The sequence below is a fragment of the Anser brachyrhynchus genome (genome assembly GCF_964034855.1).
Source record: "Anser brachyrhynchus genome assembly, chromosome: 4".
Classification (NCBI taxonomy): Eukaryota; Metazoa; Chordata; class Aves; order Anseriformes; family Anatidae; genus Anser; species Anser brachyrhynchus.
In genome coordinates this window covers 8005044-8032197 of record NC_137698.1, presented here as the reverse complement: position 1 = coordinate 8032197, position 27154 = coordinate 8005044, and the positions used below count along the sequence as shown (strand labels likewise).

The window sequence follows — 27154 nt, the reverse complement described above, 5'->3', positions numbered from 1 at the left end:
TTTGAAGACCACTTAAATAATCCTGGGACTTTTGACATCAACCTTCCCCCCATAAACATACCCTAGAGATAAACTTGAAACTGAGCTTCTTCTTGGAGATGAGTATATAGCAAACCCAGGAATATGGGATTTATCTAGGCATTAAGAGCTGTTCAGGATGCTTTGGTTGCAAGACACAAGCAGTTGCACTGGTACCTCTAAGCCATGAGGCAGTTTTGAAAGGCAAGAGACTTCAACATGGCAACAGTATTTAGTGATCATTTACTAAAACTCCAAAGAGCAGGTTTCCTCAATTCAGACAGTAAGAAACTACATTTTGAGGCAACAGATAGTCAAGACCAAGCTAAGTATTTTGCCCTTGAAAGCACTAATAATCTCCCAGCACAAGTTTGCTGGGCAGAGAGTCTGAGCTCAAGTAGACAGCTGCACATGCACATCAGCAGTGCAATGGGCATATGGGCAAATACTTGAATGAAAATCCACACATTACACTGAAGGACAGTGAAAAGCATGAATGTGTGAAAATAAACATACTAAAGACAGAACGTCACTCTAGCAAGCAATCAAGATTTTCACAGCAAAACTGCTTTCCCTAAGTGTATGAGTCTGTGACTACATTCTGTGTCTCAAAAATACTAATGTGTAACAGCATAAAGCGCTCAAAGTGCTTTACCGAAATCATTAATTCAACCTCACACCTTCAAAACTGTCATAGCTCTTGTGGAGTAAATCTTGAGGCTGTTTGGCACTGAAATGCATGTAATCAGACTTCTTTCATTAACGTTAGTACTACTTTTGCACAGTGTTGATACTGAAATATCTTTTACAGCAGAAAGATCTAAAAATTAAAGGAAAGGAGCTGTGACTAAGAAATTTCTGAACCCTAATCCAGCCTACAAAATATCCTATTTCATAGATATTTTGAAATATCTTCCCTTTCTCTAAATGGATTCTTAGTGGAAGCAAACAAACAAACAAACAACAACAACAACAAAAAATTGTCCATAAAATATACCACAACAGTGGCTAGGTATTTTCTTTCCCATAGGCAGAACATTCTATATTTCCTGCTTTTTTTGTGTGTGTGATGGAAACATCCAGAATATTATATTTCAGGAATCACATATTATCTACGCGTTAAGGTAATGAATACTTGAGTTGTATTTCAACCCCCAAAAAAGAGATGGATCCTTTTCCCAGGTGAGCACCATGCAAAAATCCATGTTGACTGTAAAGATGACTTTTTCCAAGACTAATCCTGACAGACAGAACAGAACAAAAGAGCTCATCTAGACTTAGTTATAAGATGAACTACATTAACATTACCTTGTCTAGAAACTGGCTGCCTAAAAAATTATGCAAAACTGAAAGTGAGACTGTATTAAAATGACAGCCTTTTTTTAAACCCAAGAATTAAAAATAGTAGTTAAATTAATGCATGATTAATCCTGAGAGAAATTACCAGACATGAATAAGAACGTCCCCAGTTTCTTTTTGTAAAATACAACATAGTTGACTTTTTCACAAGCAACCATCAGATATTAACAAGAAAGATGTTTTCTTTTTAATTGAGAATTTCAGCAGATAGCACTTATTTTCCGGCCTCAATGTCTCTCTAAAGGCAGTAGTTAGGGCGCTTGTTTTGTACATTATATCTTTTTTTTTTTTGCTTTCATCTCTATGAAAATGAGATTTTTTTATTTTTTATTTTAGAAATGTTCTTGGATTGGCAAAAGAAGCTTATATCCCTTTCAACTGCAGAAAAGCCACAAACCATCTGAAACAAAAGCCACATTCGCTTTCTTACTTCAGAAACATAATTTAGAGCACTACTATACTACTACACACAGAGCAGTAAGACCGGCAAAGACTTCATGGGCAACCGCTTGTAGAATTATCACTGTTAACAGGAAAAAAAAAAATCACATGGACTACGCAGAAGGAAGAGGAAGACCTATGACTTAAAATGATCTATGAAAAGAGAGCATGGCAAAATAAACAAAAAAATCTTTTTTCACTAGAAGCTTGAGAAGTGGAAGAGTCCTTTTCTGGGTCAAATCATGATTTTAAATTTGTTTTAGCATCAGATCATTGACTTTCTGGTAGAAAATACAGGAATTTGAAAAGTATTTTTTTTGAGCAGAAGTGTGGAGGAGAAGAAGTTCAACAGTACCTTCTTAGGAATATGTCTGTGCTGATTTCTCTCTCAAATTAATATAATATCTTTTCTTTGGATGTTTCAAATTACTGGTGTGGAAATTGTTATGATATACAGACATGTCTCTTCAGAGAGGGGCTAAGCAGCATAAACTGCAAAACATTTTCATGCGAATATGCTTTATAATAAAGATGAATGAAATATGGAACAATACAAAAATAGGATGAGGACACTGGCACAGACTTAAGTGAAAGAGCTGATACAACTCATGAACTTTTTGAAAAGGTCCTATTACCATGAACTGGAACTAGAGCTATCTGCAAATTCAATGCATTTAAAGTATTCCACATGAGACCACTTTTCTACAAACAAACACTGAGATCCGTGTTCCATCTGTATCTTATTGTTTAATATTCACCCACAAACAGTAAACATAAAGGGAAAACACTGTATAAATGCTATCACTCACTCTGTTTTCCTCCTTACAGGCATGATTTTTACCCAACATGTGCCTTACATTTCCCTTCTAAGGAAAGAGTTTAAGGCATTCTTGTTATTTTCCATTTCATTATCCCTTTGACTACATGACCTTTTATATTTTGGGATATAACTGATCATGGGAAAAGTCAGCAGAGTAACATTGCAAACAAATGAAAGTCAGCTTTCAAAAGATTACATAGCCTTCAACCAGGCATCCTAAAATGAAAAACAAAAGCAAAAGATATTTTCCTGAATGCTTTGTACATAATGCAGTGTTGTGTCAAAGAGGTAAGAGTCTGTGTCTTTCAAGTCTTTCAATCTGCCAGTCAATTGCCTTTTTTCTTCTACATTTTCTCCTATATTTTAATAGGGGTGGAAAAAATATTTGTCAGGGAATGTCACGGATATTGAATGCTCCTCTCATTTATCCTTTTATTTCATGGTTCACTTTCATCAAAATGTGGAAGCTGACACGGTAGTGAGAAGTTACAGACTCTTCTTTAACAGAAATTAAGTTCACCAGATGATACACAAACCTCTCCTTCACTCACTGATTCTTCTCTGGCTTTGGTCAGATATAACCAATGGAATGTGTCCACTTCTTCCAACCTCAAAAATTAAAAATGATAAGTACTGCAAGTGACTTGGTTTTATCTTCTAGTACAAAACAACATGGACTTGCACCATTTGTCATCCACTTTTAAGGCACAGGTTATTATTTACAAAAGAATAGAATAACTTCTTGAAAAGTATTACAAGGAAAAAAAATCTATCTCCTTATCTATCAAGTTTTTCTAGATTGTAGAATTCTCAATTATTTTCAAGTCACAATTTCAGGAAAAGAAGGAAAATATAAAGAAGTGAGGATCTGCATGCATACGAAAATACTGTATCTGCTTTCATTATCGTACTCCAACAGAATCACAGATGTTAAGAGCAAACTATCATGCATTTTCCTAGGTGGCTTTTACAGTTATTTATTTCAGTTTCTAGTAAGTTCAGACTATCTATCCCATAGATAACAGAAGCGACAACAAACCCAACCAACTATAAATATGGAACAAAGTTAACAAAATAGTCATTTTCTTCATTAAAAAAAAAAAAGAAAAAAGATTGAATATGTGTCTCTAGATGGAAAGTCTGTATACTACTCGAACCACAACTTTAATGGTCAAGGAGCTCTTATCATAGTTAACATGAGTTTTCAAGCAAAAACAGATGGAGAAATTCAGACCACTTGTCTGGTGCTAAGTATCATCTCAGCTAACCGTAGATTTCACTTTCGTAAACCTTGGTCTTTCATACTGACACAGATCAATACACTCTAAATGGAAGCCTGGAACCCATTCCCACAAAAGGAATACTTAGAAGTACGCTTCAGTTGTGCAAACTCAGTGATGATTCTTCCACAAAGGGACTGCATTGGCCTCAGCTACAATCTACTTGTACATAAAAAAAAAAAAAAAAAAATCATCTTTTGGGAGTAGCCATCCTGTCCAAAGTAAGAACATATGATCAGGTACCTGCTGAAGCTCCATATAAATCATTTTTAAACAAACATCAGATACAAGCTGATCCAACAGCTTCATAATATTACTTAAGAACAAACCAAACTATATTAAAATTTTACTCACTAAGTGACCAAGCTACTATCTAAATGTAAGAATAGGACTGTTTGTCTTCAAGCAGACAGCTTGCTGCTAGTGGAAAAACAAACACACTCAGAGTGGTTGCTTGTAAAATTCAAATTTACGTATGTGAGTAGCATGGACTGTTAAAATCTTTTGTTCCCTTTAAGAAAACCAAACAAGTTGACATAATCAAGAAAATTCAAAAATAACATCAGGAGGTTAATGACTACAGTCTAAGAAGAATAAATAATGAAGCATATTTGCTGAACTTTTCCTCCTTAAAAGCTCTTCTAAGAATTGACTATTTATTCACTTTGATCAAACCTCTTCTGTAAGCCAGATATACACTGTGGAGTTTTGCCTCTCCAGACTTTGAAGCTAAGGGTTTCTGGAGGCAGTCAAGGTCTGAGATACAAATGGATGTTGACTACTGTAGAGCATTATGTTCAAAATCTTCTTTATAGGGATGTGTCATATATAAAACCAGAATTTTATTAGTATAATAATCTAATCTATCAATAGTATTTAAATTTTGAGAGTCTGATTAAAGCATTGTTATTACTACAGATGTAATTATTATTAGGGAAAGAGAAAAAAATGCTTCTATGCAAAGTAATAATAATAATAACAATATTAATAGTACAGTTTAAATTATTACACTCTGAATTCTTGATTACTTTTCCTGACAGTATGCATACCCTTCCTAGGGGGCCTACAGCAAGTGGTGTCATTCTGATGTTAGTGATAAGTGTGCTACAATGTCTTGTCATCACCTGTTGATGGCTTCTTCCTCTGTCTAGAACCTATTTGGGGTTATTTTTATATACTTGCTACATGGTTTTACATCCTGTTTTCCTCTTCGCTGAGCTGCAGTTCCACATTACGTCTGAATTTACATATATATTAGCTTTTACATATGTGAGATACCATTTGTTCTCTTTGTTACCCCTAAAACCACTTTTGCTAAGTTCTAGGTCTTTGATTCACCATGAATGACTCATTCAGAGCTCTTATTATCCCACACCTGTACTCCTCTACACCCCATCCTGCACTCCTTTACAGTGAATCATTTTCCAGGCCTCTGCTACGATACCAGGTCGGTATTTCTCAACACTACATCATGTTAGATAACAAATATCTTATTCTACATAGAACAATTGCTTGTTGCAGCTATCTATAAGAAACTATTGTTGCAATGTACATAGATTTTTGAAAAACTAGAACAAATTAGTCAGGTCTATCAGAGAAATTGCTGCAAAAGCTAAGCCAAGGATAGCAAAGCTGTGAGGAGGTCGAGAAAAGTTCAGAGAGAGAAAGTCTGACAAGCCTCAGTCCTTAGACCTTGCAACCTCAGTGCAAAGCCTACAGCCAGTTGCTAGCAATTGCTATAGGGTATTACTACATCTTCTGGGGGCTAAGCTGGCAGCAGGTTCAGATGGCAACTGAACTAGCCAAGGCATAAGCAGAGCTAGAGAGCTCATTGGAGAGCATCTGTTTACAGCTGTGCCAAAAAGACATTGAAACAACTGGCGCTTAATGGTAAGTACAAGCTCATATAATTAATTTTATTTTATTTTTTGTAAGTGAAGGGCTTCATTAAGATATTTTCTTTTACCGGGAAAGAACCGTGAGGCTTAAAGCAACTAAGCAGTCCTAGAAATCAGTGATGAATGGATACCAGAAATTTAGTAAGAGAGCATTTACTATTAAGGACCCTTTCATGCTATACCTCTGTTTTAAGAATAGGAACCAAGAATAGGAACCAAGTAGAACACAAATAGCCTGCATTATTTAAAAAAAAAAAAAAAATAGTCCAGCATAACTGGACTAACAGATTAACATAGAGATGAATAGGATTGAACGTATGCAACAAAGCAAAAGCTACAAAGATGGTAGGTAGGGTTAACAATGCACAATTTCATTACATTCTAAAACATTCACACAGTAAGTTTCTACAGAATTTAAAATTCCAGCTCAAAAGAACTGGAGGACATGCTACGAAATGGCCTCATTTACAGAGAAAAAAAAAAAGTCATTTCTGATCAGAGCTGAAAAATGATTTTTGTGCTTAAATCTTTCATTAAACATTTACATAATTGTCAGCAGATCACTTTATTTGGATTTGAAGTTTATGCATCTGTATAAAGAACATAATACAACTTACGTGTAACACCAAAGATGAACTAAACAGGGAAAATTTTCCTGGAGTTACTCTTCAGATTTTGTTAGCAGCATTTAATTTTTTTATATTTGGAAAATCCTGTGGACCAAGTGAATATTTTCAATTATATTACACTGAAAAATGAAGCATCAAAGATATTTGTCACTGCAAAAAGCATTGACATTTACAAGGACTAACCTTCTGAATCCTATGAATTACCTATCATGAAATTAAATATATTCCAAGATGAATTCTATTCTAATTCTATATTATATTATAAATAACCACACAATAGGATACAATGGCACATGGTACTGTAGGTTCATGACGAATGCTTTTCAACTGATAATAGCTTTATAATGATTTATATTCCTTAAAAAGCTGAAATAATATTGAAGGTTGAAGGAAAAGAAGGTTGAAAAAAAGCATCTCAGAATGTGAGACAATAAAGTTGTTAATTTGTTATTCAAATGCCATAGCATGTGCAAAACAGCTGTACTCCAATTACCATTAAGGCAAAAACAGTAAAATAATGAAAGCACTTCACATCAGTTATTTCAGATTCTGCTGCAGTGAGTGAGGGAAAGAGGGAAAAAAGAAAAAAAAAAAAAAAACTTCAAATTCCAGGGAGGCCTAGCATGTATCTCTCTATTTCGCATGACAGCTCTGTTCAGAAAGATGATTGAGCAGAAATCTGTAGGTATACCAGTACTTTGAGCTTAATTACAGACAACACCAAACTGCCTTTCCACTGCAAAAAGGGCTGCATAATCATTGTGCCTTTCTTCATGTCAAAAGATGTTGTCTGTTTGTTTATTAAAGCTTATATGTGCTTCCTCTATTGACAAAATTAAGCCACTCTCTTTATCAGTGCTAGACCTGCATATCAACAAAATTAGGACTGAACAAATTGCACTCTATCATTCTGAGCATCAACAAAATTGTTTGCCATTACCAGGGACAAAATTCTTGCAAACCTTACTCTGCAGGTTTTAAAGAAGAAATATACAATTTACCTCGAGTTCTGGGCTGAAGTTGCAAGTTTCTCTGAATTCATTTAACTGTGATATTCAATATGGTAGAAACTTTTTGTCATAGAAACCTTTTCTTAGGTCCAAGTATTCTGCTCAAAGGGAAAGAGAAGGACTCTGTGCTAAGGGAGAAGACTAATGTCTTATATGAAAAGAATCTGTTATTTCCTCCTTAAGAATACCTAGAAGTTATGCTACCTTCAGAGTTATTCAGCCAGGATTATTAGTAGTCTGTTTCTTGCCTTCTGTTTTCTCCTTTTCATGCATCACCTATTTGTATTTTGTAACATGCCAGATTTGAAGCTGAGATTTTTGAGTTTGAAACCATGCTTCTTCAGTTCAGTAGCTTCTAGCATGTATGGATGGCATATGAATGAAATGTATCACATTAAAACATACATATTAAGAAACAGCTTTTGTCTTTGTAAGTGAAATTTTGATAGACTTTTTATTTGCATGAATTGCTTTGAAGACAAGTCAAGGAGGTAATAACAGGGAAAGCAGAGGATTTTTTTTATATGCATGATAAATAAAATGGCACATGTAAATATGTACAGAATATTGACTGCTCCATTATACACACAACTATTTCAGTAGGATGTCTGTGGCTATGAAAACTGACAAAGGACGTTACAGTTAAACTGTTGTGAGTACTTTTAAAATTTGAATTATTCAAAACATTAGGAGTTATCTGTAAAAACAACCCTTGTCTTTTAATTTAAGAGCTAATAGAAATTCTGATTGCTTTTTAGAAGAAATATTTTTCAATTTTTTAATTAAAAAAAGTGTCACAGTAAGAACATAAAAGAAGGTTATTTTCATAAAACTAAGCCAATTTCATTTAACCATGTTTGATCTCTGTGATTTCAAATTAAATTTTTATTTACTGAATTCATGGAGAAAGACACCCATCTCCTAGGACACAAATAAAATTTTAAGGCTCAGGACCAGAAACTACTGCAGACAGTGCCAAACCAAGGCTTTCATCCTACAGTATGTCAAATTTATAAGTTGCTATAAGGTGGATTTCTACAATGTTTAAAATGACAGTCAAAATCCTTCTGCCTAAAGAAATGTTTCTAATTCAAAAGAAGGCAATGTAAATTACTGTTGGACCCATCTTTTAAATGAGTTTAGGTGCTGGGAGAGAAGTTATTGTAGGGACAGAAACATTGCATTCATTTTGGATTATTACAGTTCCCAGAAACATTTATCAGATGTTAGCCGCTGTGTATGGTTAATTTTATGTTCAAGTATTTGTGTCCCATCCACTAGGACTGCTCAGAACATTTTTGACAAATGTGCTGCATTTGAAAGCTTTCCTAGGTCTCAGTTTCCACATTAGGTCTGATCAGAGTGAAATGGGAGGAAAGAACATGAAAATAGATATTCCGAAGCAAATAATTTCAAGCTTTTTTTTTGATAATTTGTTTCTTGGTGTGTTTTTTTTTTTGGGGGGGGGGGAGGGGGAGGTGCTTGTTGGTTGGGTTGTTTTTTTGTGTGTTTTTTTTTTGGGGGGGGGTAGGATTTCTGTTTTGTTTTGTTTAATCTGAGAAGTGTTTAAAAATCAAGCTGTGATCATATAGCCAGCTTCCCAGTCATCTTTAGCACCTCAGAGCTGAGCTCCATGTCTTTCTTCACCTTCTGTCTGAAGGCATTTTGCAGTCTTCATTTATGATATTAAAAGGTCCTAAGTTTCAAAGAAGAGATGGGACTAACTTTAAAAAATAATAATAAAACAGATACCATTTTGTTATATCTGTTTTCCTCCTCACACACAAACACCTCCAGAGAAAATGTAATTGACAGTCCGGAAAACAAATTATATTTACAATATACAAACATTAGGATTTGTTGATTTCTCAAATTCCAAATGAAATGTTTAGGTTATATGAAGAATCTGAATTTGGTTTTGTGCAAACCACACACACACAAAAAAAAATGAATAAAATAAAATCCACTAAGTATATATCTCTCAATCAGAAACTTAGTAAATTCAATTTCATTCTTCAAAGTGAAGAGTCTTAGAGCTGATTTCATCAAGGCCTGCAAGTATTTTATCAGGAACCAAATTTCTGGTATGAGTAGGTGAAGACATGGTAAGGTCTAAAGGCCAGAAATAAACCAAACAGATGAGATGGGAAATTAATTAACTGTGACAAAAATGACCAACTAGAACAGTTCATCTGAAGATCTACGTGAACTGTTCATCACCAACAGACTTCAAATTGAGATGTACATTTTCCTCAGCCAGAAAGTAATAGCAGGAAATGAGAATTATTGCAAAGCTCTGTGGCCTGGGTTATAGAAGAGGTCAATGGACGCCGTTATATTGGCTCCTCCTGAAACTGATTAATCTCTCCACGCTTTAATTAAAGCTGAATAGTGTGCCTTCCAGGAATATGCCTTGAGAGCTCTGTTACGGAAACACATGAAGTGTCCTCATTCCTCAGAAAGCATGAAACTTATATACTCCTTGAAGACCAGTGGTGGGGAAGGTAAGAATTCAAGAAGAGCCCTGCTCACTCTCAGCAAAGTCATTAGCAAACTCTCCCAGCTCTGGATCCATACGAGGATTTTTCATTCCCATGTCATGCCCATATAAGAGAATCCACTCTCCAGTGTCTTCTTCCAAATATTGTCTTCATTTCTTTCTTTTGTAAGAAAGCACAATACCTCCACGGAGAAAACACAATGTCAAAATTGGTAGCCATTTTCCAAAATCTAATGGAAACAACATGAATGTGACATACATCCCAATCGCTTTAAAAAGGTGTTCTCACTTAGGAGGTTTGTGGCACAGTGGGACCCATCAATGCCCAAGCATTTCATTATAGGCTGTAGAACAGAGTTAAAAACTGGGAGAAAAACCACTCACCAATCTACCTTTTCTTAACCTTGTCCTCTGTCTAATTTGAGAAACATGTTCGTTTAAACATTAAAAAATTTCAGCACTTTAAAGAGTCACACTCTCTTAAATTGTTCATAAGTTCTTTTACTTCTTCTAATGACCTTTTCTTTAGTATTACTTGTGCTATGCTTAGATGGTGGCAACATGATAGCAATATTTTTTCCTTCAGTTAAAAGGTTTTAATGGATAACATTTCAAGAAGCTGTCAAGAGGCACTACTTAAATACAAGGTTTTTGAGCTATTGGTGTTATTACAACTTTCAATAGCACACACAAAATAAATCCCACTTAATGCAGTAAACACGTATGGAAAGGTATTTACTAAAATCCTCTTTATGTAACTGTCATTTTCACTGACTGAATAACCTGGATAATGCATCAGCAAATACCATCTTGAGAAGTAGCTGGGGGGGTTATTTTCTTTTAATGACTGCTATTGATTTTATTTCCAGTCTATCCTTCTACAAAAGCAAAAACTCATTCATGAGCATTCTCTTACTGGCCCAAAAAGAGAGTAGAGAGTCACGTTAAGACACATAGTGCTTAAACGTACTCTTCTACATGGTGATAATGCCACGTGCTTGCACCTGTTTGGAATGCCAGACTCAGTTTTGGCAGAAATCAAGAAATTCTTCCATGGACATGAATAAAATGCATACAGTATTGCTGCTTAGCTAAACACAGCAGAAAGCTCCAGCTGCGCCCTGATTACATCTGAATGAAGAAGTCTTTTCAGTATCTCCACCATAAAACCAAGGTGATTGCATCTGGTATATGTAAAAACAAACAGTTTTTTAAACATTATCGTGTGAATTGCCTTTATCAACATCATCAACAACAGCAATAAATATATTTGGTCTTCACCCATTCTAACCAGACTTTGATATGGCTGTTTTCACTGTAGGTATCATATAAATACTGCAAGCATTCCACAGATTCTTGTCATAATAATCAATAATACCGTGAACCAAAGTCTACAACAAGATATTCTGGTGGAAAAAAAATATTAAAATGTTTGTATGCTTAAGAAACTTAAAATACTAGTTAGAGGCTGTATATATTTGTTCACGAAGCAAGTTAGACATAATCTGAAAATATCATCATATTGCATATATGTTTTTGTTTGCTTTTGTTTGTTTTTTTATTGTTGTTGCTGATGCTGGGCCTTTCTGTTTATTTGTTTTTAATAGAGTGCCAGGGTTCTATTTATGTATAGAAAGGCCTTCCATAGGAATATATTTTTGCTGACTTTATCCCTATATTAAATCTAAATTAATTTTTCTCTGAAACATACAAATGTTTTGTATTTATTATTTAAGATATCTGAGTTTACTTTGCATACCCAAACAGATAAAAACTATATATTACAGTAATCACATACAATTTTTTTCTTTAGTATTAAGAAAACTTTAAATTCCTAACAAAATATTAAATTCCTTTCAATAATAAAATGTATCTGAATATTATTTTTAAAAAAAATTATTTTATAAAAGTATAACAGTAATTATATATGCGATATTAAGACTTCCAAAAGCAAGTGTTTATTACTTCCCAGTGAGTACAAGGATGAAAAAAATAATCAAAACACTTGAGAAAATGTTTGATCAATGAGAACAAAGTAGTTGGTAATGATCTCAAATAATATGTGTTCATTACTTATGAACAGAAAAATCAGAAGTGATAAGTGCTAAACTCACAGTCATGTACTTTTGAGGTGGAAAAGCTGGAAAAGTAGGCAAATGCCATATATTTGTGCCTCATAGTGCATTTTTGCTGCTCCTAAGGAAGATAATTTCCATGGAGTAAAACACTGCAGCGCTCATCCCAGATTCAGCAAGTTCTTGTTTAGAGATGGTGATATCAAACACTCCCATGTTTGCCTGAGTGGAATTCTTAGTAGTTAACATGTTTTCATTTTCCCCATCTGCTTATTATTGACTAAATATCTTACTTTTGCTCAAACCAAAAACATAAGAAAGTCTCTATGAAAGTCTTCTGTGCTGCTCTCAAGTTCAAAGCAAATTTTCCAGCTGAGTTATAAAGTCCTGAAATGAATTTCTAACGAAAATGCTAACAGGCCTTTAGCTACAGCGGTGCTAGCGGCTGCTGCTAAAATAAATAGAAATCCCTGTCAGTGCCAGAAAGGCATCCCATCATTAGAGGCACTTTTCTAGAAGCTTTTTATTATATCTGGGTGATGATAATCTTCCCACCAGTGGGCATGCTGGGTTTTGGCACATATCAAGCTTGTCAGAATCATTTTACACATTCCAAACAGCAGGCAGAATAGACAATAACAAAACAGAAAAGAAACTTTCTCAACATGATGCATATCTTTTTTTCTCAGGAGTTGCTATTGCCTTTTTAGCAAGGAATCAAAGCAACCATTTAACCAATCTGCTATGCATATTAACGCTATTGTCTTAAGTTCCAGCAGGAATACCGGTGTTTCTGGTCCAGCCTCAGCTCTGACAGAAGTAGTCAGTAAATACGAAGACTGCAGGAACAAGTCCCTGTGGCCGTGGAAAAACAGTTTTAAACCACTTTTGTTTCCAACCACATACCCACCATGATCTTGGTACTTTCTTGTATCCCCAGAAAGCTATTAGGGAAGATGAGGTTCATCATAACATTAGGATACGTTAGCTAGCAGTCTCCATGGACCTTTATAAATTGAGTATTGCAGAGGAAAACGTCACAGGACAGTTATTTTGAGTCACCCACACAAAATTATCCTTTTAAGCAAAAATCAGCAGTTACCTCATGTGCTATTCTCAGCATCACAATGATAACTGCTACAGTTTTCCCAGAGCAGCCCAAACCTTACTTTTTATAACACTTCGACACCGTTCAAAGCCAAAAGAAACAAGGGAATAACACAAGGCAATAATGGGAATTGTGACACAGTCGTGCAAAAACTTAAAAAGATTTACAGCAAAATGTATGAGCCTGCAAACAAGCTCATATGCCTGGAAGACATTGGAAGGGTTGGATCACACTGGAAGCAAAATTAGGAATGACACTGGACTTTGCTGACCATATTTACCACCAGAGTTACTGGACACACTGTGCCACGTCAGCACAGCTCTTGGCTGATGTTAAGAACAAAATGTCAGGCTGCAAGTGACAATGAGTGACAATACTGTGCCTCAGCCACAGTACAGAAGAGATAAAGCAGATGCGAAATCTGGCCTGCAGAACTTCCATTGCTGACAAGAGCACCAGAGATGGAAAGAAGACAACTTGTCTCTCATGCTGGAGATAATTTGAAGGGATAGCAAAGTAAAAAGCAACCAACCTATTTTTATACTCTGCGGCATATTCACTATGGAAATCATGGAGAAACAATGATATAGGCCATAGGGTGCTGTTGTCAATCACTTTTCAGAATGAGCCAAATCAACAGAGAGCAGTAAAGTAACACAAGTAACACAGAGAGATCAAAAAGAAACGTCACAGGTGTTGTAGCCACAGAAGCAGGATCCTGAACACAGAAATGAGGCAGAATTCTTCATTTTGCAAAGCAATCCCCAACATATTGATTTCCTCCTAATAAAATGTACAGTATGGAAAAAGATACTATCAAGTGTAAATCTGATGAGCGACAAAATTACACATATAAATGAAATGTGTAAATGCATTTACTGTGTTTCCTGAACTAATGTCACCTGAGGTATGTTATATGCTTCAGAAACAGGATTTAACTTTAAAAAAAATGCAAAACTTAACTCAATGGGGTATTTTCTCCTTACTTTACTGTAGGAAACTCAAGAATGTGTATTAGGGCAGCAGAACGTGGCATTCCATTAGAGTTTATCCACACGTATTTCTTCCCACAGTCATCAATAGCAGTTTTATGCAGACACTGAATCTTTTGAATGAAAGGACACCTTCATGTCTTTACAGCCACCTTTTCAGATGGCAGTGCATGGATGAAAACAACCCTAAGCCTACCATGAACCTTTTTGAGTTACCACCATCAGGAGTAAACTCATCAGCTAGCATGATCTGCTTCAACGCACAAGTAAAAACAAATATTATAAAGGCCTAAATTAGGGATTCCTATCAAGATAATATTCCTTTCTTGCAAAATTGAAAACCATTTTCTTTATTCTATATATACAAACCTACTTGAGCTGGTATCTTTCTCCCAGGCTTTCTGTCCACCTCTCAGAAACAATAGAATTAAAAATAAGAGTTTTAGTGCATCCTATGAAACTTTTCCAAAACTGTACACATGCTTCACACTTTATATATCAAGATTTAGCTTGGAGCAAACTTTTACTGCTAATTTATAAATCCTGGAAATAAGGGTTTTAGAACAGAATGCTAATATAACTCTATAGCAATGCTTGCAGGCACTGCTATAATGAAAGAAATAATTACATCAATAAAATTATACTAGTTTGACATTAACAGTTTGCCCAAACAAACAATTCTGAATGACTAACAAGCACTATGAAAATGGTCATATTCATAAATCAAAGCTATCCATGACCAGGGTTCATGCAGCTCTTTGGAAAAATATAAAAAGACAGTATCATTACCAATGTTAGGAATTTCATTAAGAGCACAATTAAGAACTTTGTCTTCCTCTGAAAATTTCATCAACTATCATGCTTGGGAATACAGACAACGTAAAAGACTTAACATAACAACTCTTTAGCTGATTTTTGTTATTTCTGAAAATAGGAAATTATCATAGTGTTATTATAGTTGTGGTAAAAGTTCATTTAAACATTACATCATTCTGTTTCTCATATTGATTATTTCTGGGTTTTTGTGCCAGCAAAGATTTATCTATTTCTTAAAGATATGTTCCTCTCTGTATTATTGAAGGGATAGAAAAGAATTGAAAACCTTGAGTAATTTTAGCATGTGAACATTTTCATGAAATCATAAATATAGATTTAAAAGATAAGAATCTAGAGCCTATACAGTATGCAATCATTTTAAAAGCTGCCTTCTACCTGTATGTAGGATTTTTTCATTTGTTTAGCCAGTTTAAACTAGAAGCAAAAAGTCTTAAAGCTAAATCTACACTGTCCACCTTTATATCAGCTGGAGAATGTCCCAGAATGTAAATACACAAAATTCCTTAATACATTCAGATACTGGTTTGCTGAGTGCAAGCCTCTAAACAAGTCTCAACATGGTTTAAATGGTCATCTTTCCATATAAAACAGGTGGCTATCAAAGTGAGGTAAGAAAACATTTACTTTCCAGTTTGTCCTAAAATGGAAACATCATATTAAAAAGAGCTATAAATAAAATGAGTCTCAAATCAAAAGCTATACGTATTTTCATGCAGCTTCCAGTAAGACTTGTCAAAGTAGGAGAATACTCTGTGGAATGACAAAAAGAGTTTGTATCGGAAATATGGCAATATTTTGCCGGCACTGCCAACATGTTTTACAGTTTTTCTCTTGGTATTTTCCCCGATGTGTTTTACTGATAAGCTGATGAGTAATTACAAAGTAAATCCTAAAAACATAATTAAATTCTGTAGGATTCAGTACTTTTCAGGAAGTTATCAGAATGGAAGCAAAATGAGTTTTTCATAATGTGCACATCCTGCTATGGATTGGTCTCAAGTCCAGTGCACTTAATTTGGTTAATGCATAGTGATTACCTATGATATGCAGAATCGTCTCGAGCAGAACAAGCAGAACTCTTTCTTTTTCAATTTGGATAGTGCATCCAGAGGAAAACACATAAGCAAAATAAAGAGCTTTAGCATGCAAAGTATGTTGCTACAGTAAATTGGTGAGTTAAATTATATTGACAATTCTCCTTACCCTGAAAAATACCTTCCTAACCTTCGCTATTACTCCGTAACAGACCATTGCCAAGCACAGCTGCTAACATGGCTACCAAACATAAATATTTCCTCCTTTTGTTACACGTACCTATAATTTTCTGCCACTACAAGGATAGCATGGCTTGAACTAGAAAGACCCATGTATTGACACAGCAGATAGCCATACACTGTTGAAAAGCTGAAAGCACAGCTTCAAAAAGAGAAAAATTTCAAAGCAGGTCTTATGTCAGGTAATCAATTATAGCATTGTCATACTAATGGCTATGGAAAGGCAGGGGAGCGGTGACAATAGGTGCATTTATCTTACTCCTGTGCTAGGAAAGGTGCACCTGTATCCCCATGCACTTTGTCTCCTGCTGTCCCTGACAAGTACATCCCCTGACAGTGGATCTGATAGTGGGGACGTTACCTATCTGTCATCCCTTCTTCATGAAAGGCACCTTGACTACAGCTAATGACTAAACAACAGCAAGCTACTACCTCCTCTCTCCACACATGTACAGGTTTCTTTGTTATGATACAGAATTCACAGTGAAGCACTGAATACATCCAAAGCTCTAAGTAAAAGATAAAGCATCTTAAAACTCACTTTAGTCAAGTATGTAGATGCGTGTGTGTGTGTTTCAAATATATTTGCACTGCCCTAATCAATCTGTAAATCTTTGCAACCTCATTCCCCTTGTAGTAACACGTAGTAGCAGGACAGCTCTTGTTGCAAACAACCCTCGAAACAATACAGACAGAAATTAGTGTGGTAAAAATGGAGGTTCCACCCCACCTTTTGATTTTCCAGTATTCTTTCTAAGGTTGTGACTGCTTCAGTTTAAGGGTCTTTACACCTGATTGCTGTCAGAGATTGTAAACCGATTTTCAGGATTATGCCCATTTTCACTTTGTCCATGTCTAAAATGTAGGGCAATCACAAAGATTTTCTGTTCTACCAGAAGTTCGCAATCTAGAAAAGCAAAACAACAACCAGATCTGCCTTGGGCTACCAACACTGAAAAGAATCACTGTCAGCTGTGAAATCTGTGCCAAAATAATTGATCCTAGTATTTTTTTTATTAAGAAAGGAGCAACACTTCCACATATACTCTTTTTCAATTAATTCAATTGCTAAGTTTTCCCATAATTTTTGAATGCCTTTCTAGTGATCATTGTAACGTGAATTATATGAAAAGTTTTGTTAAGAATTAGGAAATTTAATTCTCCTTTGTGCATATTTTTAAGTAATAGATTTTTGTTGTGTTGTTGCAATCCCATAAAATCTCACTGACAAGTTATTTATTACAGAGAAGTTTTGCTTGGGGATTTCTATTGGCATGGGGTTGTACAAATGGAGATGAGACAAGGGAGAATGTTAATTTTCATGATAGTGTCTTTTCCCCATAATGATAATAATAATTTCTCCCATCTGTCTAAATCTAATTTAACAGTGTTTATGAGTAGTTGAAGAAGGATTTTAATTAAGTCTTGTAGTTGCATTTGTATGTATTTTAATCCCTGCAGGGATCATTTAAAATTCCAGTTTTCTATATAGGGTATGGAACTACTACATCACGTAGGAAGTGACCTGGAATTGAGGAAGTTAATGTCACACCTGAATGTGGACCTTCCAGCCAATTAAACTAAACATTTCTGGAAGGCCAGAGGTTCACTGTTCACCCTGTTCGTACCCTAGAAGCTGCTTTAATCTGCCAAGAGTCAAATATCCAAGGTAAGATGTAAACAAGTAGCGTGTTGTTATGTTTCCATTTAAACAAGGAAATTATTTCAGTAGAGCCTTATGTGTTATGTAAAAATATATTTTGAAGCAGATACGTTTTTTTTTCAGATCCATTGGAGCTCTTTATCTAAAATTTAGTGCCATAATATTTCTCACAGTCCTTGCAGCCTTCAGCTGTAATATTGGCTGTATCCAACAACAAAGAGCAAGCCTACTGGATTTAACTGCTTGAAAGTTAAGCACTTACCTCAAAAATAAGAGGTTTAGCTTTTGAAGGAAAATCCTGAATTTTAGTCTGCCAAGGCCAGTGTTCTGTCACAGAGCTCACCAGCACTGAGGGCACCCTCAAAACTGATATGACATTTCTACTGTCCAGCCTGCTCACTCAAGCTTATGCTGAATCTCTATCTCTGCACTTCCATCAATGACAGCAATTTAAAAACTGCTGACTCTGTTGGTCACCTTTTACCTGTGTAAGGACATAGCTACTGGTTGTTCAGCTTTCACATTTAAAAAAGGACAGTGATTACAGATGTTCAGAATTTAGGTTTAGGTCCTGAATTTGTACTCAGGGAAACCTCTGCTGAAGTGACCTGAGCTTTATTCACTGTAAAATTTTATGCAGGCACTTCCCATATTCCAGCAAAACCCACACATTCCATACAAAACCCATAAACTTACCGTTTTGGCAAGCATATTTGTCAGCCCCTACATTTAGGGTGTTTTAATATGCAAGTACCATAAATGCCTATGCATATTTTAATTTTAATTATATCAGAGATCACACAGCTTATGAAAATAAGAGTACCTTACAATTTTTATAAAATTGAAAATAATACTTTTCAGGAATTACTCAGGTATGCTGAGTGTAATTATCTCATCTAATCTTACCTATGCAAAAATAAATCAGATGTCTAGTCCAAACCAATCACCTACGCTGGCTCTGCAGGCAACAGAGACACTTTTCCCACTGCAATGGATGCCCCATCCCAGCTAAAATAAAATCACATTTCAGATAGATTGGCCTCTTAGGTACTTCTGCAACTCAGCCGACTTGTACAAAGCCTAAAAGGTCAAATCAGATTGGATCAGATGCCAAAACGTAAGTTTAAGGTGTAGGTTTGACTGTCGTTGGAAACCAAAGAGCATCAGTGGATTCTTACAGAATGAAGCCTAAGTGTCACTAAAGCAGTCACTAAACACAACTGACAAAGCCCTGCAAGCCCAAGAAGCATTCTCTCCAGCACAGGTTTACTTATACACAAGACAAGACACACAACCTTGGGAGTTGCAACAGCTGCTGAGGCTCTGGTTGCTGACTCTGACCTTACACTTCCATTAAGAGAAGAGTCATCCTGCCAAGGAAACAGTAATACATTATTCACTTGGAAATCAATAGGAACTTTGATATTGACCTGAGCAAGAGTCAGATGCATCCTTTCCACTGATACTGATATTCCCCTATGCCCTTTTCTAGGTCTGTTTACCTGTGCATGTTTTCATACCCTTTTAAGACCATATAGACCACTAGAAAGTTGGCAATATCAATTCAGTTAAACAAACATATGTTATACTATGCTTGAGCATAGATTTAGTGATAGGTAAATGCTTTCTCTCAAGATCTTTTCATTTGCTTATTTTCCTGCCCTCACTTTAATAGGTAGGAAATATTGTCACAGAAGAAATATCGAACTAGGCTGCAAGTATTAAAATTATTCAGAAAATAAAAGGTTTTTGCTTCCTGTCTCTAGTTCTACTGGAGGAATGGATGGGCCACTTTTTCTTCATTCTTTTTTTTTTTTTTTTTAAGGCAATAAGATTAGCCTGAGAATTAGAGACTGTAAAATCCAACTTAAATATTAGGTTTATTGGTTCAGAAGAGTTAAAACAGAAATTGAAAGTTAACCAAAAAAAAAAATAAAATGCAACAATGCAACATGAGTTCTGTAATCGGACAGTGTGGGGTTTTTTATTTGTTCTACTAGACTGTTCTGAGGATACCAAACCAAAACATGTATTAAGGAGAATCAATAGACACAATTTATCTGCATCTTTAAAAAGCTTTTAACACCATCATTTTTATAAGATTATCAAGGAAAAACAGAACACATGGGTAAGTAAAGCGTTATCATGGACTAAAGACTGGATAAAACCCATACATACTGCCAATAAATATTCCAAATTGTTAACATTAATTTCATGCAACAATCAAAAATTTTTTATCAAAATTTATCAAAATGTCACACAACAATAGCTGTTAGTGCTTGTGTTCAATACAGTGAGGTATTAAGACTAGACACAATGAGCCAGTGGTTCATAGCAGTAGTCTTGACAATACACAACAGAGGAATGTCTAAGTCTACAGTAATTACTAACTAATATAACAGTATCTGGTAATTTTTTTATGCAGCACACTGATCATTTCCATTTAGAATACAGAGCCCCACATAAGCAAGGATTTACTACAACTTAAGAGGAAAAATTAAATGTACACTATGTGATGATAAAAATGGTATATTTATTATGTACTATATAAAGCATCATGACCTCAGGAAAAATCTAAAATGAGTTGCCTATTCTCCAAAGGAATGTTTTAAATTTTGATTAGGTATGTTGCATAAATCACTAATCACTGAATATTTCTTTCTTTTTCTTTTTTTTTTTTTTAACTGAAGATTGAGAATTCCTCCTAAGATGGTTTAAAACCTAAAATACTAAATGTGTTAAACTATTGGACAAAGTACCAGGGCTTTTATTGCTTTTTAATAACTCTACTGCTTTCTTAGTAGATGATGCAGAACAAGTTATAGTTATGAGACCAATTTAATCATGAAAAACAACAAATGATGACTGGAGTATAATAATACTATGGTTAATTTTGTCCCATTTATAAGTTACAGTATAATTTCAACAGTGTATTGTTATAAGCAGTGCTTTTGCCATAGAAAAGATGGTGAGAAATATGGTAATTCAGTATCTCAAAAAAAAAAAAAAGTGTATTCTGTAAATATTTCTCCAGCCCACTGATTTCTCTTTTGTATTGTGGATTAGAAACCAGGTGAATTTGGTGTTAAGGTTTTCTTGTCACATTATCAACAGTAACTGCACTATGTCCCATTCCAAACTCATGGAAAGACCTCAGATTTGCAAAGCAGTCATCCCACTTCTTTTGTGACGGCAGATCCATGAAGGTTTTGCTATGATAGAGTTCCAGCTCTGAAAATCATGTGCAGCTCTGAAGCTAGTACTGAAACAGGTTAGTGCTACAGAGACAGATATCCACAAAGCTTCCCAAGCACATCCTGCCAACTGCAATACCACATGGCCTAGAAGATTAAATTAAATTTATGAGCACGCTCTGCAGCAGGACAGACTTCGGTCCATTGTATTTCAGAATTACTGAGACACAGAACTGGAAGAATTTCAGAAGTGCAGCAAAGGTGACCAAAGGCATGTAACAAGCATAGTTAAGTGTGGTAGGGTGGTAGGACTCATCTACATAAAGAAAAACATATATACGTATATGAGGGGCAGTGCTGTAACAGAGGTCTATAAATTATGAGAGGCATGCAGAGACTAGGTAGGGAGCGGCAATTATTTTTTTTTAATAATAAAGGATTTTTTCTTTAAAAAAAAATAGCTGCAAAAAAAAGCTAACAAATTTCAAAGGGACTAAAAAAGAAAACTGTTCACACAACATTGTTAACCTGCAGAACTCCCTGCTGTTAGATGTCATAGTTGCAAGAAGTTCACACAGGTTTAAAGCAAGGTTAGACAACCTCATGTAAGAGAAACTCATTTCAGTTTTACTTCAAGAAATGCATAGAAATAGACTTCCAATCTCCTTGAGATGCAAATGATTGGATGCCAGGAGAGCCATTTATACCAGTGCTGCTCTTTACTTGTCACAAGTTTACACATTTCCTTAGATTACCTGCATTTAACAACTACTGGAGAAGGGATTCTGGGCTACAAACCTTTGATCTAACCCAGTACATCCATTCCTACAGGGGAAACAGGAGTGCAGACATTAGCAAAGCATTGTTGCAGTTTTAGCTCCATGAATAACACAAGGCAGCACCAATCACCATGTCTATTCATTTATTCCCTCCGCGGCATATCCAGTATAACAGTGAATCACATTACATATTACTCACTGGCACGACACACGGACTTTCAGCTGGTGCAGGTAATTTGCCAGTTGTCTTATTCTCCTGAGTCTCCACAACTACCCCACATCTTTAAAATCTCACTACAGCACAATATAGTCATTGTTGTAGTCCTTATTCAAAGTAATTTGAGGCCAAAATCAATTGATTATATAATTTCTATTGAGGAAATCACAGCCCTTCACTGGAGCAATCTAATCTCCCAACAGTACAAAAGCTAAAATGTCACCAGATTATGGAGTTTATCTGCTGTGGAAAACCGTCTGTTGTGAATCTAATTAAGCATAATGATGGACTGGAAATGCTATTTTGAATTTATTTAAAATGTAGAGATTATGCACTGAATGCCATTAAAACTTGCTGGCCATTTTTTGAAGCCCACAAAGTGCAACTCCTCCATAATCATTAGTTCCAGCACAATCTGACCTCACAGCCTGCCCTTTGCAGGTGACAATAAGTACACAATACAGCATCACAGGAGCCATGCTCTAATGTGAAGGCATGCATTTTCCAATACTGTATAATTTTAACAGTTTCATACCAAAGAGAGCAGAAAATAAAACTTTTAAGACTATGCTTCTTTATATCTGCAGCTACCAACTTTGTAATGTAATTCTGCAGGAATACAAGCTTTAGCTGAAGACTGGCACTTTCAGCCAAGTGCTGCAGGAAGAAATATTTCATATCAATTTCCTTTTCTCTTTCTGAATCAGCCTAAAGCAGATCTACAGCACAGTACTGAGAGATACACCACATAGCTTTTGGTTCCAACAAGATGAACAGTAAAGCACTAGGATCAGATTTACTATGCCATATTGGAAGTCAAATAAAAAGCAAAATCAGGTACCCAACAATATGTATTAATATTCCAGTGGTAGCTTGAGATATATTTCTTATACTGTTAGACTACAAAAAAAGATTGTCTCTTGAGTAAGAGCTATGATTTGCACCCTGATATCCCAAATAAATTCCATGTTAAACAGCCAGCAATATATTTCCTCTGAATTATCCTTGCAGTTGCAGTGAATAAACCACATTTAGTTAATGTGTTTTATTGTTCTATACCACATAGTTAATGTATACCACTTCTAATGTATTTGTTAAAGGCATACATGTTCTGTGCAAAAGAAACAACAGTACTTCAGTGTTGGATGATGTGCAATAAACAAAATCATTTTATTCTCAAAGTATATTTAAAGCATTTAAAAATCTTCTGCATAAATGAACAAGTTTTTATTTATGTAAGATCTTATTTTGTGGTTTTGTTTTAAATACAGCCTGAAAGTCTATTGTATTATGTCAAAAAAAAAGTAAAGGTTCTTTTCTAATGAAAAATAATGCTAATGTGATGCTTTTGCTGATTGCCTTATTTTTTTGCTATTCTGCAATACAAAAGTAAAAATACAAAAGCCTGCTTAAGTAACAGGAGAAACATGTAAATAACTAAAAATGTCCAGTTACCAAGGAAACTAAAGACAACAGAGTAAAAGCCTCTAAGTATTCTTATTTAAAGAGTCTTTTTTAAAAGCACTGCAGCATTTAAAGTAATATTCAACTATAAATAATATCACAGATAAGTATTTTTACATGGATCAACTAATACTAAAATAACACACGGGAGACCTGCACTTTTTAAAACTAAAGTTAACTCTGATACCCATATAATATATATGAATATTTTTCAAGCGTGCAGTTCCAGTTCTGTAAGGACACTCTCTTTCAGGCTCCATGCTATAACTATGCAACCGGGTCTTTCACGCCATATAGTTTCTTTCCCTGTCTATCCAGTGCTTCCCTTGATTCTCCTCAGACCATTGTTCCCCCCTTCCCAGGTCACTTCCATTTCTGACACCAAATCAGAGTTACAGAGAGAGAAAGCTAAGGAGCTCACCCCATGCCTTTAAAGCTAAGTCAAAGATATCTTTGTATTTTATCCTTGCCAGAGAAAGGGTACTCAGCAGCATGGACCACTGGTCTGAACCAGTATGGCCATTTATCCCTACTGGCTGAAACATTATCCACATTTTGTTGGCACAACCCACTTGCTTCCACCTAGCCTGTATTTTATTAACCACTTAACAAGCAAGATGTAGAGATTCTTCCATCCTGAAACTTCTCAATCTTTAGGGGCTTTGGTGGGTTTTGCTGGCTTGGTGGTGGTGGTGTTTTTAACAGGTATAGATGAAATACATATATCATAGAATCATTAAGGTTGGAAGAAATCTTCAAGATCATCTGTTCCATCCATCCCACAACCACCAATGTTACTCACTAAACCCTGTCCCTAAATACCATGGCCAACCTTTTCTTAAACACCCCCAGGGACAGTGATTCCACCACCTCCCTTGGCAACCTGACCCAATGCATAACCACACTTTCTGAGAAGAAATTTCTCCTCATTTCCAACCTAAACCTCCTCTGGCACAACTTGAGGCCGTTTCCTCTTGTCCTATTGCTAGTTATCTGTGAGAAGAGGCCGACCCCCAGCTCCCCACACCTTCCTTTCAGGCAGTTGCAGAGAGCAATAAGGTCTCCCCTGAGCCTCCTTCTTCTCCAGACCAAACACCCCCAGCTCCCTCATCCACTCCTCACAGGACTTGTGTTCCAGGCCCTTCACCAGCTTCGTAGCCCTGCTCTGGACATGCTCCAGGGCCTCGATGTCCTTCTTGTAGTGAGGGGCCCAAAGCTGAACACAGTGCTCGAGGTGCGGCCTCACCAGAGCAGAGCACAGGGGGACGATCACCTCCCTGCTCCTGCTGGCCACACTATTCCTGATACAAGCCCCATCATGGTCAGAAGAATAAGATGGCTGTATGTACTTTTCAAAAATTTCTGTTTCTTTTAATGATTTCAAGAATCATTTATCTACCATAAAACAGATAATACTTTATACTCATGGATATTCAATACAGAAACATTAAAGAGGTTTCAAACTAGATATAGATATTGTATATAGACGATTTGCAAATAGTTTCTTTTAGAAACAGATAGTTTTCTAAAAGAAACTATTTGTAAATTTTAAATTAATAGAAACTAAAAAAAAAGTTAGTTTTAGAAACTATTTTTGTATCAATTTGGGTTGCAGTCTCCTAGACTCTCTATAGTGAAACAAACAATCAGGTACTTTGCATCTTTGCTGTGCTCTTTCACAGCAGTTAGCAAGATGTTCTTTCCTCTCAGCTCTCCAAGGTAGGTTCTCCATCAGTCCTCACTTTTCTCTGTCTCTACCTCATTCCTACATGAACTGATCAATTCAAATGTGTTCAGCTAAAACCGTAAGCCTATAACAACAGATATCTCTGTGTTTCCCACTTCTCTCTTTCTCCAGGCCCCACTCACAGATGGTTTCTTGACAACATGCTATGTGTAATAGCACTAATCTTCACCAAGGTAAAAAATAAATAATAAAATAAAATAAAATAAAATAAAATAAAATAAAATAAAATAAAATAAAATAAAATAAAATAGCTTCCAAACATTTGACTCATCATATATAATTTTTAAATCTGCAAATCTGCATTCCTCCTAGAGTCATACTTGTTTAAAAAACAATTTTTTCCTTCATATTATATACGTTTTACTCCTCCCCCTATGTTCAAATTATTAAATATATTTTCAATGTGGTACATGCCTTTTTTTTCCCCAAAGACCCGTGTCTTGATTGTTTGCTTTCCCTATTAATTCTCCTGTTATCCTAGAATTTCAATGAGCCAATCTTAATTTTGAGTACTATAATGTTTATGCTTGTACTTTTTTTGCAATACATATCAACAAACAAACACAAAAAGGAAATCCTCATCAATTATTTCAGTGTATCCATTCCTCTGAATATTACTAGAAATTGCTTACATGTAATCAAATTTTATGCATTCATAAAGACAACTATTGCTTCTCTAGAAGTATTTTTATGAGCCAAAGGTTATCCCAATGGTAATCAGTAGAATAATTAATATCAGGTTTGTCAAGCATATTCAATTACGTTCTTTACAATCATTATGTAAAATAGTTAATAAAGGATAGAGAATTTGTAGTATACTCCTGCTTTGTTGTTTGGGGTTTTTGCATTTGCCTTGTTTAAATTGTGCATAAATACAATTTGATAAATCTAAACATGGGCACTTAAGTAAATACACTTTTTTTTCAGAAGTGGCACTTAAATGCAAACATTAATTAAGGACAAGATACAAACAGTTGGATTTCTTAGAGCAGGATAAAAGTCTTGTGTACACTATCAAATTAAAGGGAATTACTATGGAACTTCCATTAAAACAGAACATAAAAGAACACCTCCCCAACCCTGCATAGGTCTTTGAAAACTTACTCAATGCGATTCTCCCCTTAAAGTGGGGAAAACTCACATTGATTTCTTTCATTTAAATAAAAGGAGGGCACTCTTTGTTCTGAAAAAATGAGCATATGCAGAGTGATTGTATTCCTGCTGCTGGTTAGCTCTGTAAACATAATGGATGCCGCTGTAAAAGTTTAAGAGTTCTCTGATTTGCACAAAGAATATTAATGGTATATGCAGCACATAATAAAGCTACAGGTATGCTTCCCTTGGGTCAACAAAAAATGCTTCCCAAATTTCCAATGAGCAACTGAACATGTACCTCCCCCCCTTCTTTTTCTCTCTCTCTTTCTCAAAGATAGGAACATCTACTTTATTTGCTTACTTTGTCAAAGAGTACCCTCTACTTGTGAAAAGGTCACTGTTAAAGTTATTGATAAAACTAAAAAAAAAATCCTTCTTTATGCATAGTACATAACATGTTCTTCTGCTTCAAGTTATTACATGTAAGGTTTGAAGATTACAAGAGGAAAGAATAGGAAATTATTAAATTAAGTTACATAGGAATTTCAATTCTGTTTCATTCTTGATGTCCTCTTACACCTTAATCATGAGCAATGTCGCATCCATGATATTCCCACGCAATGACAGATACAGATTTACACTGAGCTCTACACACATATGACAGGCTCCATTTGCCTTCTTCAGCCACAGAACTAAGAAGTGGCTTGCATGAGGTTTTTCTCTCTTTCTAATGCTTTTTCTCCCAACAGAGTTA

General features: G+C 35.4%; 1 protein-coding gene across 4 annotated transcripts in view; it reads right to left on the bottom strand.

Annotated features, from left to right (window-relative positions):
• Window positions 1-27154, bottom strand: part of LOC308193890 (uncharacterized protein) — a 430978-nt gene that overhangs the window by 211641 nt on the left and 192183 nt on the right. The window contains exons 9-10 of one of the 4 annotated variants that reach the window (XM_080588993.1): window positions 19200-19274; window positions 15585-15717 (exon numbers count right to left, since the gene is read on the bottom strand). The exons of the other annotated variants lie outside the window; for them this stretch is intronic. Coding sequence (XP_080445119.1) covers window positions 15700-15717; window positions 19200-19274 — 93 coding nt within the window. The 3' untranslated portion in view covers window positions 15585-15699. Of the gene's footprint in view, window positions 1-15584; window positions 15718-19199; window positions 19275-27154 lie in introns of those variants that run through there. 4 annotated transcript variants of the gene reach the window in all.